The 18,762-nt window shown below is 40.6% G+C and overlaps 1 protein-coding gene across 4 annotated transcripts in view; it reads left to right on the top strand.

Moving 5' to 3' along the window:
- Positions 1-4,740, top strand: part of DPB (Transcription factor DP) — a 31,002-nt gene extending 26,262 nt beyond the window's left edge. For all 4 annotated transcript variants that reach the window (XM_088971714.1, XM_088971713.1, XM_088971717.1 and 1 more), the window contains 5 exons: positions 2,517-2,663; positions 2,789-2,857; positions 2,960-3,058; positions 3,593-3,663; positions 4,117-4,740. In XM_088971714.1, the coding sequence (XP_088827840.1) occupies positions 2,517-2,663; positions 2,789-2,857; positions 2,960-3,058; positions 3,593-3,663; positions 4,117-4,354 (624 nt within the window). In that variant the 3' untranslated portion in view covers positions 4,355-4,740. The remainder of the gene's footprint in view (positions 1-2,516; positions 2,664-2,788; positions 2,858-2,959; positions 3,059-3,592; positions 3,664-4,116) is intronic.
- Positions 4,741-18,762: the final 14,022 nt, after the last annotated feature.

Genomic DNA, 18,762 nt, shown 5'->3' with positions numbered 1-18,762 from the left:
AGATAACAATTACCTATCTAATGACGTCAAAATCATACAAAATGGACAAGTTTTGAACCCTGAGAAATAGGGTGAAAAATGGTGGTTGTGATTGCATCTTCACCTTTTCAAAATCTTAAGAACTCTCTAATGTGATTCCTTAAACTAATTTAATCCTTGAAGATGATTAGCCCTGTACCTAAGACTCTATTATGCTATATATTACTAAAAGGAGCTCAAAAATACCAAAATCCAAACCACCAAAAAATTACAAAATTGCCAATAATGAAAGGGGTGGAAACTTAATTTCTCCTTCTATGACTTCTTCCCCTTTAACATGCTTGAAAAGGTAACAGATCAGAAAAAGCTTCACCAAAGGGAACTAAAATATAGGTGCAAGAAGAAAGCCAGCTTAGATGGTGCTCAAAGGAGATGGAAGACTGGAACCCACCCCCCACCAAGAAAAAAAATCCCAATAGATGCAGTTCATGCATCTAGTCCTGCTGCAAACCCCCAATACAGCCCATCAACAAGGAAAGAAATAATAAAGGGCACATAACCCAATTCCATCCTATCTCCTAACCTTCACTGAACCAAATCTTCAACCTTGAGAGAAACCCCAAAGGATCAACCACCCTCATGTTCTGCAATCTAACGAATGACCGTACCTATCCATCCCTCACTCTATCTGTCTTCCCCTTTGATTATCTCCCTGCTCCTTCAAGACTTAATTATCGGCTTGGTGTTACCATTTAATTTGTGCCACCTCGCATGTAAAAATCACATGGCTCTTCTGTCTTCAACCGAACCCAGTCTTTAGCTTCTAACCTATTAAAAGTTCAGTGGTCATCATCATTGGCCAAACAGGGGGTAGTATTGTAATATTCTATAACCTGTTCACGTAATTATTAATAAATTTCTTTCTTCTCGCTGATCAAAAAGAGAAAAAAAATCTGCACCTAGCTCTTCTATTACTTCCACCCAAATCCTTTTCAGGTTAGAAGCTAAAGACTGGGTTATAGAAAAAAAATCTGCCAAACAGGGGGTAGACTTGGGTGGCATTAAACAAACAGGGGGTAGTATTGTTTAATGCCATATCCATCATTATGTTATGGGTGCTTAACTCATTTCTTATTACTTCCACCCAAGTCCTTTTCAGTCTGCACCTAGCTCTTCTAGCCCTTTCAACTTGTAACAGATCACTTTTCGTAACAGATGCTGTAGATGGCCTTCTATGCATGTTTACCAGACCATCTCAATCTAATTTCTTCTTTTGATCAATCATCTCAATCTACTTTCTCTCATTTTATCACCTATTAGAGCTACTTCTAGGTTCCGTTGTCTGACATTAAAAGATCAGTGGTATGTGGCTCATTTGCCTTAACACATCTTCCGTGACCTACAGAAGAGTGTCTAGTTTTTGAATCTACTTAACTTCATCTAGTACTTAATTGTTTTTCAAGAAACTGTGTTCCATGAGTTGAATGCATTTCCCTCCAAATATGCAGATCCTTTTTAGCTTCCATCTATTAATGTTCCCCTTTATTTACTGAAATAATGATTGAAAACTGTTGAATGCTATTGTACTGAGCTGAACTTAAGCAATCTAACTGTGGAAGGTGATAGTAAAGTACTAAAACTGTACTAAGCTGCTTTCTAATAACAGACATGGTCCCTGGCAACATTGAGATGTGCTCAGAGAAATAAGGAAGCTGGCACAAGAACTAAGAGTGGAGTTTTGGTGGATAAAGAGGGTGGCAAACTGCATAGCTGATTCCCTAACCAAACAAGGGGTTAATAGGGCAAATTTGTATTGCCTAATGCTATTGAGGCTGAAAGTTGATGTGGTTGTAGTTTTTCCTTGGGGTGTCTGGAACATCCCTTTGCAAATTACAATCTGATTTTAATTAATGAAGTTCCCTGTGACCAATCAAAAGAGAAAAAAACGCTGAATGTTATTGATTTCTGGTTTGATCTATTTGTTTGTGAAGTGTTATCTACATGTAATTAGCAATTCATTGAAATTTAGATTCACCATTTTATTTTTGTAAATATATACTTCAATAAGGGAAAACTAGAAATTAATTAAGGTAGAAAATGCATCTAATAACACTGCCAATTTATCTATCATATTTTCAATTGGTGAAGCATCTCTTGCTTGGGCAATAATGCGAATTTCACATATGTCAGCTAGTTCAGCCATCCATCAGATTGCTGGATTGATTGCCATTGAAGAAAGGTCTTTTGGAAAATCAATCCTGCAATGGAAATGACTGCTGAATAGTATTGTTTGTAAAAACAGTAATCTTCTAGATGACCAGCTAATTAGATGGTTCAGATTGACAAGTTGATATATTTATGTTACTGATAATATATATTGGTCTTTGCCTTTACTCATGGGCACCCTGAATTGTCTTGTCTGGTGCATGAGCAGCACTCATGAGAAATGAATTGTGTATGCGCATGAAAACCTGTGATTTTACATTCTTGCATCATTGTAGAATGGAATTCTTATCTTAGCATGTTTCGGTTTACAGCAACAATATGATGAAAAAAATATACGGCGGAGGGTATATGATGCACTGAATGTTCTCATGGCAATGGATATTATATCTAAAGATAAAAAGGAAATACAATGGAAGGGTCTACCTCGAACTAGCGTGAATGACATTGAAGAGTTAAAGGTCGGATCAACTTTACATATATTTATTTATTTTCTTTTGGGAATGATGTTAAGATATGCAGATATATAGTGAATGTTCATGCTTGATTTTGTGGTTATTCTCTTCTATAAATGTAATTACTACAGGCTGAACGAATTGGGCTGAGAAGCAGGATAGAAAAGAAAGCTGCCTATCTGCAAGAACTGGAGGAACAAGTAAGATGTTCTTTTTAATAATCTATTTGGGTTAATTTTTGCATTTTCTTTTAACACTGTTATCAGGAGAAGCATTCTAACTTTTGTCTACCTTCTTTTAAGTTCATAGGTCTCCAGAACCTGATACAACGGAATGAGCAATTATATGGCTCAGGAAATGCTCCAACCGGGGGTGTGGCTTTACCTTTTATTCTGGTTCAGGTATTGGCTCAGGAAATGCCCCCTCTTGTATTGGAACAAGTCATATGCAACATGATGATGTTGCCGTAAGATATGAGCTAGTCTTATCCAGCACCTCTTTCTCATGCGCTACACATTCTAGATTAGTTTCCAGACTCACCGTTATCAAACTGAAAAAAAAAATAAAAGAACAAAGATAAAGATCTAAAGTAGAATAGTACAGTGTGTGGATAACTCTATGTATTGATGCCACATTGCCACCCATTATCATAAATTTAGGAGGTTCCTGTAAGAACATGTTACATGTAGATCTTGATTTTGAGCATGCTGTCTGAACGTAAATACATGTGATTCAACTATGTAGATAATCTGGTATGAAATAGTGGAAGAATCACAAGTTAATTAGTATCAGTATTGAAGCATGAAGCATCATATTTCACAAATTGATTTTACATTTCTATTCATAAAAAAATGAAATTTTTTGAGGTTTCTTGAGCTATTTTTGTTTTCTACATCTTATTAGTTGTCTTTGTTTTTTGTATATTTGAACTGCAGACACGTCCACATGCAACTGTTGAGGTGGAAATATCTGAGGACATGCAACTAGTGCATTTTGACTTCAATAGGTAAATTTACCTTTACAATCCTGAGAATGATGTAGCATTAGATCTTGGTTGACGAGTAGGCCAATCTGTTGGTTGGTTATCTAACCTCAACATAGCTAAGGTTCAAAATATTGATACAGGCCGATACGCCCTACCAGTGTATTGCCCTGTGTTGGTACTGTTTTTTAATTTTTTTTCGAAATTGGTTCACAGGGGCCGGTTTAAGGCCGGTCTACCCCCTGAACCACTCGCCGACCCGAAACACCCCCTGTAGGGGCATATCTGGAAGGCTCCAATACAATATGTATCGGCCGATACGGGCCAATACATAACAAAATTTTGATCCTTGCAACATAGTTTGATTCACCACATCAGATACTTCAGTTTCTAAATGCCATCAAAGTTTCAACTTTTAAACTGGAGCCGGACTTTATCTTCTGCTGGCTTAAATTTTATCTGCCACCCTAATTGCAGCACTCCTTTTGAGCTACACGATGATAATTATGTTCTCAAGGCAATGAGGTTCTGTGAAAGACCACAGGGAGATGATGGTGCTCATGATTCTACTGCAAATGGAGGTGAGGGTTCCAGCATGCTTGGCATGTATCAATCCCATATACCACATCCCACAAGGTCCACTGCTGCGGGTAGGCCTCCCAGCTCACCCCCACTTCCAGGAATACTAAAAGCACGTGTCAAACATGAGCATTGATCTACCTGTTCAATCATCTTATCATGGGCTATCATCTCCTTTCTTTCCTGTATAGTGTGTAAATTAATTGTCCAAAAAGGGGTGGAGCCGTCCTGGCTTAGGCTGCCACAGTGGCTTGCTAACCAGTTGAAGTACTGAAGGAACAAGCAAACCACGCCCATTTTTCAAGATTTCCATAGGGCTCTGGTGGAGCAATGTTGTGAGCTAGAAATCCATAATTTGCCTAATGTAATCTTCAATCTTATATTCATAAATTCTTTAAGCAGTTTTCCCTGATGTAATTGCAGAAACATTTTTTTAATTGTTTTCCAGTCGTAGAGGAAACACCTAGCTACTGCATTCTGACTTCTCTGAGTCATAGAATTGATTTCACAAACTTTGGCCCCCCAACTGCTCCTATATGTCTGTTTCATAAATGCATCCCACTAGTTGACAGAGGGCAGTACAAAGAAAATGAAGTAAAACAGGGGTAGTACAAAGAAAGATAAATATAAGGGGTTATGGGGTTTGATCGTACTCATATTTTTCTGGGTTAGATTTGAACACGATCATTTAATTGTATCTACTAAATATCTTATAGATATGCCATATTGTATTGGTTAAATAAAATATGACATTTTATTGCTCGGTTAGCTAGGTTTACACACTTGTGTTCGCTGTTACTTAGCCAGGTTTGCACACTTGTGTTTGCACCAAATCCAGACTTCTGCTGCAACTCTCGTTCTCCTGTTTCTCCACCTTCCATGAATGTGGGTTTCTTTGTGAAGAGAAGAGTTGGGTTTCTGCAACACAGTGCTAACGTCTTTGTCAACTGGATGTGCCCAAGTAATCCCAGTTGAACCGCTAATTGGCCTTATCTATTGGACTGCCATGACACTACACTGCCTGCCCTTTGCCAATTAGCTCACTGGGAATATGTTCAGAACCAAGCGCGTTCAATTGTGAGGCTGAAATTGCTTAGCTAATATCTCCCAAAACTCATGGCCAAATGTGTGGTGTGGTTTTTTCCTTGGTGGGATTGTGAAAAGGGTTCTAGTATGATACCGGAAAGACATGATATTCGAAAACTGGTATCATAAATTTGATAACCAATCACGTGTTTTTTATTAAAATTCATGGGTAGGTTTTGTTTGGTCAAAACTGTTATGAAACCATGTCTTTCCGGCAACATAGATTTTCTCTTATGAAAATGGGTTTAACTATGATACAGGAAAGACATGATATTCGAAAATTTTCTGACCAGTCAATTAGTATCATAAACTTGATTACCAATCGGGTGTTACTTATTAAAATTCATGGGTGGGATTTTGAAATTCTTAGTTATTACATTTCTGGTGTTGCTTAAACAGTTTTTGAGTCTATTCTCACGAGTTTTAGAGACGGCCAGTTTCATAAAGGCTGAAGAATTAAAACAGACTCCATTGAAAGCTTGTTGTTCAAACTTCGAAGTGCTTTCTTTTGAGTGTTAAAATTCTACACACTACAGGGGAATTGAGGATTAGGTGGAGCAGGGTACACGTGAGGCCCACTGGAGATACCATAGAAAAAGCGTGCAGATTCATGGGTTTCATCCCGCACTTCCAATTTGGAGGGTGCTGAGTGACCATACATACAATTGCATCATCACTTTATTCTTTAAATTTCAAGTATCATAATTAATTTGGAAGGGTGTTAAGTAGACCTGTTGATGGGCCGGGTAGCCCGGTGGCCCAGCCTGGCCCGGTCCGCACCCCGGTTGGGCTTGGTCATGTAATTAGGCCCGCGGGCCTGACCTCGGGCCTAACACAGTAAGCCTGATTGTGTTTCGGGCTGGGCTCGGGATTTGTCAAAAAAGCATGGCCCAACTCAGCATTATATATTTTATTAAATACATAATATGTATTTTATATATTATATAAAATATATAAATAATATAATGTTTATTGATATATATATATATATATATTTATAATTTAATATATATATATTTTTTATTTTTTTCTTTATAATTTCTCTCTCTCTCTCTCTCTCTCTATCTCTATTCAGCCGCTTCAGCAGTAGAAATAACATGAGCTTAATTTCAGGCTCGGGCCCAGGCCCGGGCTTTGGGATTTTTATGAGGGTCGAGTTCGGGCTCGGGCCTTAGAAAAATCTGTTAATACAGAGTGAAAAGCCTAGCTCGAACCTGGTTCGGTCTGGTTTGGCCTGAGCCCGGCCCGGCCCGGCCCATGAACAGGTCTAGTGTCAAATGACAATCTCAACAACTGGGTCATCAGCTTGTTGTAAAGTAGAAACATCATAATTTAGTTAGAGGGCCCATTGCATTTGTGAATTAGAGCAAGGTTAGTGCTGCAATCATTTTTGCTCAAGGATTATAGGATTGCGGTACCCTTCTGATCCTAAACTTGTATTGGTGGCTGGAATTGTTCTGTGAATTACTGGAATGGAGAGTAAAGAGCTTTTTTCTGGCCGCACATCATCGAGAACATCTCCTGTGCTTGTTTGTTATTATTCATGGGAGATGTTTCCCATACTGCCATATATGAGGAGATGTAACTGTGAGGTTGGTGTGAGGAGCAGATCCCAATTCGTTTTAGAGTGGGGTGGGGGGGGGGGGTTGGCTAGCAGTGTTGAGACTTGGACAGGACAATACTGTTGAACTGTTGACCCAGCCCATTGACCTTCCTGGGTTACTTCCAAATGACAGTGTAGCCCATCATCACCCAAAAGAGCATTACAGTTTTATGTCCAATCCAGTCTTATAACATTGTAGATAAGCCCTAATGGAGAATCATGGAAGTGGATAGAACCAAGGATTAAAAAATTCTCCCAAACCCAAAGTTGGGTATGGGATGTGTATTGTTATGTTTGACACTTACCTTTTTTTTTTTATTTTATAACAATTAGGGGTTGAGAAAGAGACCTCATACCTTTTAAATATTTAAAAAACCTTTATATAATTGTATTGATGTGTCCATGTATATCTGAATGCGTTGGTACTGTAAAGTGTCAAGTCTCTTGTTGGTGGTAACAGAGACTTGGGATCCAATCTTATATCACCTGCACCTGGATTGGAGGGTTATGTCCCATTGTGTAGCCCTTCAAAACATATAAAGAAAAAGAATGCATTGATACCGATACAATATATCCGAGATGAGTATTGTATTTTATATTTTAATTCTTGAATATAACCAAATCTAGAGCAAACCCTCCCTCCCTCATTGTTATACCTTATATATTTTAATTCTTGGATATAAGGTATAACACGTACTCTCACACTAGTATGGTAGAATATTCTTCTTTTCTTTGTTTGAAGTGTTGACTGGTGGGCATCAACCCTATTGATCCATTATCCCTACTTAAAAGAGAGAATACGAAAATATGGCAGAAATTATTTGTACTGGAACTTAGTTTTTTGTTTGTGTGAGAGAAAAAGTACAAAGAAGAAGATGACAACAATGGTGATGATGCAGCACCCGCTGTCATCGCTTCATGTTGCTTTCTTATTTTGGTTTGGTAAAGCAATACTGTCCACCGTACAGTTGATTAAATGTCACCCAGGCAATTGTTTTCCCTGGTTGGAAACTTGGAATTTGGAAGGTTATCTATTCCAATTGTGATCCTAGTGATTCTGTTTTCTAGTGCAGAAGATGAATCGGGTCTATTCCCATATACCTAGACCCAATTTTGATTTATCAAAATAAAATTTATTAGGGTAAATTATATGGACTCCCCCTACTATGGGGTTAGTGATAAAGAGCTCCGAATTTTCATTTGCGACAAAGACCACCCACCAAAACTTTCACTTTGCATCAAATACCTCTCTGCCTCTTAAGTTGGATGATAGAATGCGTTAAATTATCAAAATACCCACATGCCCACATATACCTAGACCCAATTTTCATCGAATCATAAATTATTTAAATAAATAAGAGAAGGATAATTTAGGGGTTTAAAAATTTAAAGAGCTGAATGAGACTTTTTCGATGTTAACTGATGAAGTTTTAAAAAAAGGGGTATTTGTCACAAAGTGAAAGTTCAAGGGGCCTTTGTCATTGACCCCATGGTACAGGGGGGTCTTTATAATTTACCCAAAATATTATCCATTAGGTTTAAATTGAATTTGGACAATTTTTTTGTCAAAAAAAAAAGAACTACTAAAAACATTAAGGATACAAGAATTTACATACTGGGCTCTGTTAGATAACATAACATGAGCAGTTTGGACATTAGCTCTATTAACAAAAACAAGACATGTTACCAAAAAAATGGTATTAACACTTTGATATGATCAATCACCACCACTTCATGCCAAGTAATGCTTATGTTGGTTCCTTTGACTTTAAGAAGAACCATCTTTTGCACCAGAAAAGGGGATGGCTTGTGAGAGCCTGACAGAGAAGAGCCTTATTAGGCCTCTGATGATTGCTCACTCTTTAGCTACTATAGGGGAGAAGACCAGGCAAGTGCAAAGTATGTGTTGGTGTTGAAAGAGCCATCAACAATTACATAAAGGATTGAATTTGGATATTGAATGTTTATTAATAAATTAAATAAAAGATTGTGGGAATATAGTATATATTATAAATAAAATGAAGTAAAAATGACTTGAAAATATGACTGGGGCATATGACTCAGTAGTAAACATGCAACATTAAAACCAACTTTCTTAATAAATATATGTGATGCAAGGTGTGCAAGTAAAGATAAAAGGCTGAAAGCAAAAAAAAAAAAGGATGAAATGACATTTAGATTTTGTTTACATTTTTTAATGATTTTTAAAATATTTTAACTCATTGATTAGATTTAAATATTTAACATTGAGTCCCATTATAATACTAGAAAGGCATCGTACCTAGAAAACTGATAATCCACCAACTAGCAACCACTTGACATTTAGCAAAATTTGTGGGGAGGTGTGATTGGTCAAAGTTCTATAGGTATTGCCTAAAATATTTAGACAATTCATATTTGTAACTATAAATCTCATATTATATATATATATATATTATGTTTGTGTGTACAAAAAAAAATATTTAAATATTATATGATTAGATGGGGTGGATTATTATTTGATTCAAGGGTTCGACTATGATATAGAAAATATATGATATCTGAAAAGCAACTAACCAATAAATTAGAATCATAAATGTGGTAGCGAATCAGGTGCTATTTATCAAATTTCAAATTCATGGGTGGATTTTGATTGGTCAAAACTCTTTCCATATCATATCTTTTCCTATCATAGATTTTCCCTTGATTCAATTATAAATTGAATGAATTTAACTTTGCTTAATTGGAGTTGAAGTCAAATTTAGAGAAATAAATATTGCTCATAGCCCTACTTTTCAACGAAACATGTATTTATACATTAATGTAATAAGCAAGAAGTTTTACTAATCTTAGCTTATTTATTTTCTTTTGACCTATTTTACTTTTTCATATTCATTACAAAATAAATGAAGGCCACTTGGAATGTAGTAATAGTAATAAAAAAAAAAAACTATGGACTTAGAAAAAGCTATGAAGAGAAGGATTAAGACTGCATGCTTACAAGAGTAGCAATAATAGTATATAAGAAGTTCAAATCAGCTCTCCACCAGATTGCCCCCACAACATCCCACAGCACATCCCCACCGTGTATTGTGAACATCTCCCGATGATGAAATCATCATTTTTTATATCATCATCTAGAGATGTTTCCAATACATGGCTTGAATGTGTTGTGGGATGTTGTGGGGGGCTGATTTGCTCTCGTATATAAGGATACAACATGAAATGATGAATATTAAAATAATTGATAAGAGAATGTTGGGTAATTGGGAAATAACATATCCAAAAGAATGTGTGGTAGAAATACATATGTCGTGGTGAATGAGTGAAAAAGGTAGAAAGGATGGGATTAGAAATAAAGTCACTCAAAAAAATAGCTCTAATAGGTGATAGAATAAGAGAACATAGAGTAAAATAATTTATACTGCATTTGGTTTGGCATTCCTTATTTTAAGGATATATCTTCTTTTTATCATTAAAATGCCCCTATAAACACTGAATTTTTAACCGCAAAAAAAGAGATAAGTAATTAAAATAAGGATTGCCAAATGCTGTATGATGGATTGCAAACACTGAAGGCAAAATAAATAGATGAAAATGGTCTTTTTTTTTTATGGTCGTAGAAAACACATGCTTAGGCTGCAAAGTGTAGGATTCTTGACTCCCGGAGTTGCTAACCCGTACTTATGACCCGATTGGATCGTACATTCGGGTCCGGGCTTCCCGGATTAATCATTAAATTAAGAAGATAAGGCGTGATTTAACTAACCGAGGAACGCGGTTGTACCATGATTTCATGTGGCTTTCAGTTGCAGAATCCTTAGATGGCATCTTTCCATTGGCCAAGTCGGCAATTTCCACGTGCTTCGAGCTTTAGTCACGTGGTCACCAAGTACTTCTTTGACTTCTTTCTCTCTCCCTCTCTTCTGTGTTCTAATTCTTTCACTCTCTTTCTCTGTGAATAAATGCGTATCCATGTTTCCTTTCGCACGTTATCTCCCCTTCTTTTCACATATGTGGTTGTGTTAGTCTTTAGAGAGAGAGAGAGGGTGTGTGTGTTTATCGTCTGAGTCTGGATGCGCTATGGAGTTGGTCTCTCTTTCTTTCCCATGGTTTCGCTTCCTTTTTGACAGTCGACATGTCGCGTATGTCTGCATTTGCACCTGCACCACACCAAAGAATTCTTCTTTGCATCCGTCCCCAAAAAGACCTGTTACAGAGAGGGAGATCGGTGTTGATGCAGGTGCAGGTCCAGACAAATGCCATCTTGCCTCGCATCTCTCTCTCTCTCTCCCTGGTTTTCATTTCAAAGATGGGGTGGACACATTAGCTAACAATCTCTTTATCCAGTGAATTTTCAGGTGCAGGGAGCTCGATGAACATGAATACGTGATCCCTCTTTTATTTCTTAAGGTAATTCGGAAACCCTCTCTCTTTGCGTGTTGTGTGTGCACGCGCGCGTGCTCGAGAAAGGGGAGAGAAGCTCCAGTTGTCTCTCCCAAGGTAGGAAGGAATGGTTGTTTTCCCCTGATATGGATGAATCTTTCTGTTTCTTTACCTTACATTCACTGCTCTCTTCTATGATTTCCATGATGTGTAAACTGGCGTTGTCTGTTTACCGATGAAGATTCTCCCGTGTTTTCGTGGAATGAGCTAACCGACCTTTCCCTAATATGGGTTTCCTTTAGGGTTGTCAGTTGCCAATCCACACATTCCGCCATGCTAATAGTTTTGAGGATAAGAAGGGATTTCATGAATAGTATCTTTATGGACCAGTACTAATCCCTAGTGTTGTCTCTCGAATGATCTTTATTCTCTGGTCTTTGTGGATCAGTAAGCAGTAACTGGCCCCTTGGTGCTTGCCTCTGCCGGGCCCTCGACGTGTTTGTGTGTAGAGCTGTGTAGCCAAAGTGATTGTTTAGGCGGCTGCTGGCTGGACAATTGATTGCAATACTGTCACAAGTGACTCCTTCACCGTGCCATCAAGCACCTTCAGCGGTGCCAACAGAATGCCTATCGCGTGCCTTCATGGGTGGGTTATGTATGTATTTTGTAAGGGGGGACCGCTAATGGCATTACTGTAATTACTTAGTATGAATTTCCACTCTTTTGATGTTTCCTTTTATCACTCCCCCCAAAGCTTAAAGTACTCTTTGAGGGGAGGTAGGTAGTCGAGCGAGTCATAAGCATGTAAAGGTTAAGCACGATATCCCCTCGACACTGAACTGTGTGCTTGTGCTTACCACTGATTAATGCAATATAAGTTGCCTTTTGTCTAATTTGTGTGCCTTCTTATTGCCTTTTGTGTGTTGTTTCTTGCATTTGTAGGGTTTCTCGACCCCATCAAGCGCTGCATGGGACCTCTTCGATTAGCCCCGTGACAGTTGGTATCAGAGCGGGTTGCTCCTCAATGCACATGACCCTTGCATAGCAACAGTAGTGGTGGCGCAATGAAGCACAACAAGGAACTCACCGACGAGATTTAGCATGGCCTTGCCCATGCTAGAGAGACCGATGAGGCTCTAGGCGATGAAGCCGTTACAGAGAAGGCCCCAAAGGGTCAAACATCCAAAGCAAGCAAGCGCAACAAGTTATTTGACAAGCTTGCTGCCTTCGACACACACATCCTTCGTTGCAAAGTGATCGTTGGGGAGATGCGTGGCTGAGTAGAGGAAATCCACCTGAACATGGAAACAATTGAGAGCTCCATGGTGGAGCTAGAAGCCCGTTTAAATGGCATTATGAACAAGGTCCAAGACGTCCTGAATGGCATCCTCAAAGAAGTCCTTGGCACAACATCCTGACAAGAAAGGAGCTCATCTCGATCCAACATCCAAGACCAGGTTGATGAGATGAGAGCTGAATGGATGGCCATGAAAGTAGCCATGGCCACTCCTACAGACCTCTAGACACAATTAGATGAACTAAGAGGAGACATGAAGCTCCTCAAGAGATTAGTGGCCAACACTCCAAGCCCCTCCACAACACTGGCCCCTACTCGTGTGAAGCGAGATGCTAGAGAATTTGACAAATTCTTGTGGCAAATGGAACAATATTTCCTTGTCGCTGGCATTGATGATGACCTAACTCAAATTCGTACAGTGATCATGTATTTGACTGACATTGCTATGCTATGGTGGTGCAGGCGATGCCAATACATTGAACGGGGTACATGCACCATTAAGACATGGGCTGATTTTAAGCGAGAACTAAAGCGACAATTCTATACAAAGAACGTGGAGTACCTGGCGCGGAAGAAGTTGAAAGCACTCAAGCATGGGGACTCACTCCACGACTATGTCAAAGAGTTTTCAACCCTTACATTGGAGATCACGAACATGTTCGATAAGGATCTACTGTTCAACTTCATAGACGGACTGAAGCCATGGGCCGAATTAGAGCTCCAACACTGCAATGTATAGGACCTCGCCATGGCAATGGCAGTGGCGGAGCAACTCAATGATACGAGCTTGTCAGATGAAGAAGCCCTTAAGCCAGAAAGCCCGCGTGCCCCAAATTTGAGTGGGGGAGCAAGTCATCCACACCCTTCGTACGACAACTGCAACTTCAACAAGCCAACAAGACAAGACTATGGGAAGAAGCCACAAGGAGAGCAAGGCCCTCAGCACTAGTACAAGCCCAAAACTGCTGGGCCCCCACGTTCTTGCTTCCTTTGTGGGGAGAATCACCTGATTTGCAACTGCCCAACCAAGAAGAAGATCAATGCCCTTGTCGCCAAGCTCAGTGATGACGAGCGAAGTAATGAGGAAAAGTCTGTGCAGGCGCCAAAGGGGGTTGAAGTATGTAGACATCCTCCTCGGCGGGAAGTCGGCTCAAGCCCTTGTTGATACAGGGGCCTCCCACAACTTCATTTTGGTTGCCGAGGCCAAGCGACTCAATCTGAACATTGTGAAAGAGACATGGTGGCTCAAGGTCGTGAACTTCAGGGCCAAGGCGATTGAAGGCATGGCTCGTGGGGTTGATCTCCAAGTTGGGTTGTGGACAAGAAAGACTAATCTATCAGTGGTACCCTTGGATGACTTCCAAGTTGTCTTGGGAATGGACTTGCTGGCGAAAGCAACACTCATGCCTCATATCAACTCTATGTGCATCTTGGACGAGCGCTCCCCTTGTATGGTACCAGTTATGACTTTCATTAGGGTTCATGGGAAGCAAGTTTTTGCACAACAACTTTTTCATGAAAAAGCCTTGTTTGACGCCAACATGGAGGAAGCAAAGAAGTTCCCCAATCCACTAGCTGAAGAAGCCACCCCTAAAGCCAACCTCAACAGTAGCAGGAAGCAACATGCCATCAAGCTATCTACACCACTCCAGCAATAGAGTTCGTGCGCGTCGACAACCGTCAAGCAAAGCAGAAGATCCAAGGCCGAGTCTAAGTTCGCCCACACCTACTACAACAACCACCGGGGAGAGCGAGTGCCACCCAAGCCATTTAGGGACCACTTCCGCACCATCCCTCAGACTGAATCACGTAGTAGCCCTATGAGTCACCCTTGGGAAATAATTCATGGTAACTAACACCCCAACAATCCAAAAAATCATTTTCACCCTTACCTGGCCCAAACCTTCCCTATGGCCAAGCTGAACCAGCCATTATCATACTTTGAGGCCGCCCAGAAAGGACTTAGCCATAGGAAACCCCAACAGAACAAGATAACCCAACCATGCCATCCAAATCTACACCTCGGCCTTGGATGACAACCGGTTCGTGAAACAACAAGAGAACCTTTCTTCCGCACTAGCGAATCTAAGGGACCAGCCAAAGCCGATCTCCGAGGACGTAGATCGAATTGAGTGGGGGAGACTGTCACAAGTGACTCTTTCACCGTGCCATCAAGCACCTTCAGCCGTGCCAACAAAGTGCCTACCGCGTGCCTTCATGGTGTCATCTTGCGTGTGTCATGGGTGGGCTATGAATGTATCTTGTAAGGGGGGATTGCCAATGGCATTACTATAATTACTTAGTATGAATTTTCACTCTTTTGATGTTTCCTTTTGTCACTCCCCCAAAAGCTTAACGTACTCTTTGAGGGGAGGTAGGTAGTCGAGTGAGTCATAAGCATGTAAAGGTTAAGTACGAGATTCCCTCGACACTGAACTGTATGCTTATGCTTACCACTGATTAATGCAATACAAGTTGCCTTTTATCTAATTTGTGTGCCTTCTTATTGCCTTTTGTGTGTTATTGCTTGTATTTATAGGCTTTCTCGACCTCATCAAATGTCACACGGGGCCTCGTGGATTAGCCCCGTGACAATACGGAAGTGGGTGGTTGATGACTACCAAGCAGCAGTGTCAAGGAATATCGCCTTGCTACTTCCGGCTTGGATTGGGAAGTGCGAGACATGTGGTAGATTCATGAGATAATGAGAAGAAGAGATATCGTACCTGTTCCCACAAGAAGAGCTTTAGAACCTGTTTTCTGCTGTTTATATGTGTGGTATCTGGTAGCTAGCTAGCTAGTACTGTTACTTTTGTAAGGAGGGAAAACATTAACAACTGTATTTTGGATATGGTTGCTTAATTACTCCTTAAAGGGCTTGATACAATGGCTGAATAGCATCAAAAAAGTGATCGATGAGAATAGGTCAAGGGCCCTCGGTAGAGTAAATGACCCTTTTAAGAGATCTCTTCTTTTAGTTAAACTATGATCATGTATATTTCTTCTTGGGGATGATAATTTGACAATTTATGCAATCAAAGCTGACACTCTATGGTTTTTCATGGGTATAACCAGGTTTCTTTAGTACTTGCTACTTATGATGAAGGTTCCGTTTTAGTGAAGGTGAGCTCTTTCTAGTCTGAAATGGGTAAATCTGTCCTATATATTTTTTATTATCTATTGGCACTAGTTGTATTAATTTATTCGTTACTTGATTTTGCTTCTAGATTTTCTATTAATCACAAGACTTGATGTCTGTTATAGTCATGATTAGGTAGCTAGTTTAGAACTAACAATCTGTATTTATTAAAAGAACGGAGAGCAAATCCTTTTTCAGGCAGACAATTAATCGAACTACTCCACCTTTCATAATGTACTTACAGTACTGAAATCATCTGATGAATACACCCTCAATCCCCACCAAAGGCATGAATTGTGTAGTTTCACAATGAGCCTACAAATAAGACGACAAAGGGAGGTTCCACGAAGAAAGCATCCGAATTCAAAGTGAACTGCTGACTTGTTTTACCCAGATATGGCGAGGACACGGCTGGACAATACACAATAGTGTCAAAAATGAAATTTACAAGTACCCCACATGACGCCCTTATCATAGATAACTGATTGAATTCCCAATTCCAACATATTTAGAAAAAGTTACAAGGGAGTACAAACTCAATAAGTCAATATGATGTATGTGTGTACGTAATTCAACATCTAGGATAAAATTAAAATTAGAGAAACAATTGCAACACTCTCTTAGTTGCTGCATGTCATTAATTAAGACCAACCATTGAAGGCCCTACGTGGATAGGGAATTCAAGACTAAAACTGGTTGAGAAATCTTATGTATAGAAGAACTGAACTAAATATATAGATTAAGATGGCAGAATAGGATTCGTGTAGTTGTCTTCAAACCATTAGGAAAAATTAAGTGTGGTTAAACCAAGTGAATTGCACAAACGCCTTGATGAGAATAATTAATGTGTGTGTGTCTGTGCGCGCTGTATACTTGTATTATACTCGGGATATTTCAACTAAACACTGAAGCTTGTGCCTCCAAAGACAATCTCTGAAGGGTTTTATACGACTCTACATAGCAACCAAGATATAATGCTGAATCATTATGATCTTTACCCTGTCATAGCCAAGGGAAAATAATATGAGTTGAAGTTGTTGAATTAGGATAAGAGACTATTACCTTGTTAAGCCAAACCTTTCCTACCATAACCTAGCTACGGAATATGGATGAGAAAGTTTAAATTGTATTACTAAAAATGATGCAATATGACTGTGTTCATAACAAGCAAGGTCTTTCTTTCTTTGATAACTAGAGAGTTTTTGTTGATTACACGCAAACACAAGGTTGTCGGAGTTGTGCCTTGAATTCCAAGGCAAGTCATAATTGTTTGTGTTGCAGTTCGGATTAGTTGAGAGCAACGAGTTAAATTCATTCCCAAGTTCTGAAGTCAGGCTGAAGGTTTCGAGGACTCTAAAGAGGGTAAGCCGAGGCGAGGTGCTCCCTTTTAAGTACAGTAGAATCCGAGAACAACAGGTCGTCGTCTCGGTAACGAGGTTCCTGGAGATCCGAGGTATTGCAAAACATGAGGTGTTAGAGGCCTTGGGTGGAGACCCGAAGCGGATGCTCCGACGCTCAAGTTAGTACAAGGTGCAAGGTAGCAAGAGGTGCAGACGAAGCCTCAATGGTAGTCCTCGGATGCACTGGGCCCTCAGGAGTAAATGCTAAGGAAGCGAGGTAGGTGTTGGAAGTAAATGAGAGAACTCTATCAGAATTCTGGGATTCAGATCCTTTGTCAAGGGAGAGTTACCTCATATTTATACTTGAACGAGCTGGAGGCAGGAGGAGATGAACACACTAGATGAGGGTCGTACAAAGTCAAGCGATGGGTCTTTGCGAGTACACCCAACTGCTCCTTTAGCCAAGCGTTAGTGGCCTGGGCCTCCTAGCCCATTATGGGCTGGGCCTAGCTAGCCCACATCACTTGCCCCCCACTCCTGAGGCCGAGGTGAGGTCTTGGCTTCGACTAGTAATGGAGATGATAGTCGGGGTACGACTTTGGTCATCGGGAGCAGTGATCGTTACGCCTTCGGGTTCCTCAGTCGAGGGGTATCTTGCAGTGGCGCCACTTTCACTTCATGTGCATCTTCCCTCCTCATCAGTTCGGAGATGCGTGTGGCATGGATGCCTCGGATTAGCGAGGATGGTCTGTATCACGTACGGTCAGGCCACGTCAGGGGTCTATTGTGTGGAGGACAGTCACCAAGATAGGCGTGCATTTTCCGGGCTGAGTGGTTCACCCCGTGGGTCATGATGGGCAGGCCTCGTGGTTCGCCCTATGGGTTGCAGTGGGTGAGCCTCATGGTTCGCCCAGCATCGTTTCGCCTTCCAAGGGCAGAGCTGATAGGTGCGGTATAGCTAGTTTGCAAAAGCGGAGGGTCCCCATGACCGCCGAATCCATAGTGATCTGAGTCATTGCTTGGGCATCGTTTCATCTTTTGAGGATGAGTGTTAGGTGGCGCATTATGGTTGGATGGTGGAAGCGGAGGTGCCTCATCCATTGGATCCAATGAGATCTGAGCCGTCCATTCTCCTCTAAATAGGGGCCCTAGTGGTGACTTTCCCCGTCATTTGAACTTAGGCACCCCTGTTATTGAGTGAACTCAACTCCCAAGCTCACAATCCTTCAAGACATTCCTAGGTTCTCCATTCTTCAGGACACTCTGTCTTCACCTTCTTCACTGTCTAGGTAATTCACTATGTCATTCTTAAGACTCCGACCCTGAATGCCATGAACTCCCGAACACCTCAGGAGGGAGCTCTCCTGAAACCCCATCCCCTCTCTCTTCCTTAGGTTCTTTATCCATAGCCCCTCCTCAGTGGGAGGTAGCCATACCGAGAGAAAGGGTAGCCTCGGGGGGTGTCGAGGGTTGCTGTCGGGGCAATAACTCTCCTCATGAAAGCGCGGAGCCCGAAGGGTCTCCTCTCTCCGAGGAGGAAGATGTTGTAGAGATTGTCATTGGACTGGTGGGAGGGAGTGCTACCCAAAGGGTGGCTGATGCTGGTGTCCCATGCTCGGAGTTTGACAGCTCCTTGGATGTGGGCCAGGTCAAATCCCTGGCGAGGAGGTTCCACATACCCTGGTCATATGATCTTAGGGTCCCCGATGTAGGT

This window comes from Nelumbo lutea, chromosome 2 (assembly GCF_056320005.1).
Source record: "Nelumbo lutea isolate HS-2025 chromosome 2, American lotus-T2T, whole genome shotgun sequence".
Classification (NCBI taxonomy): domain Eukaryota; kingdom Viridiplantae; phylum Streptophyta; class Magnoliopsida; order Proteales; family Nelumbonaceae; genus Nelumbo; species Nelumbo lutea.
The sequence above is the reverse complement of the archived record's forward strand: the minus strand, read 5'-3'. Positions and strand labels throughout refer to the sequence as shown.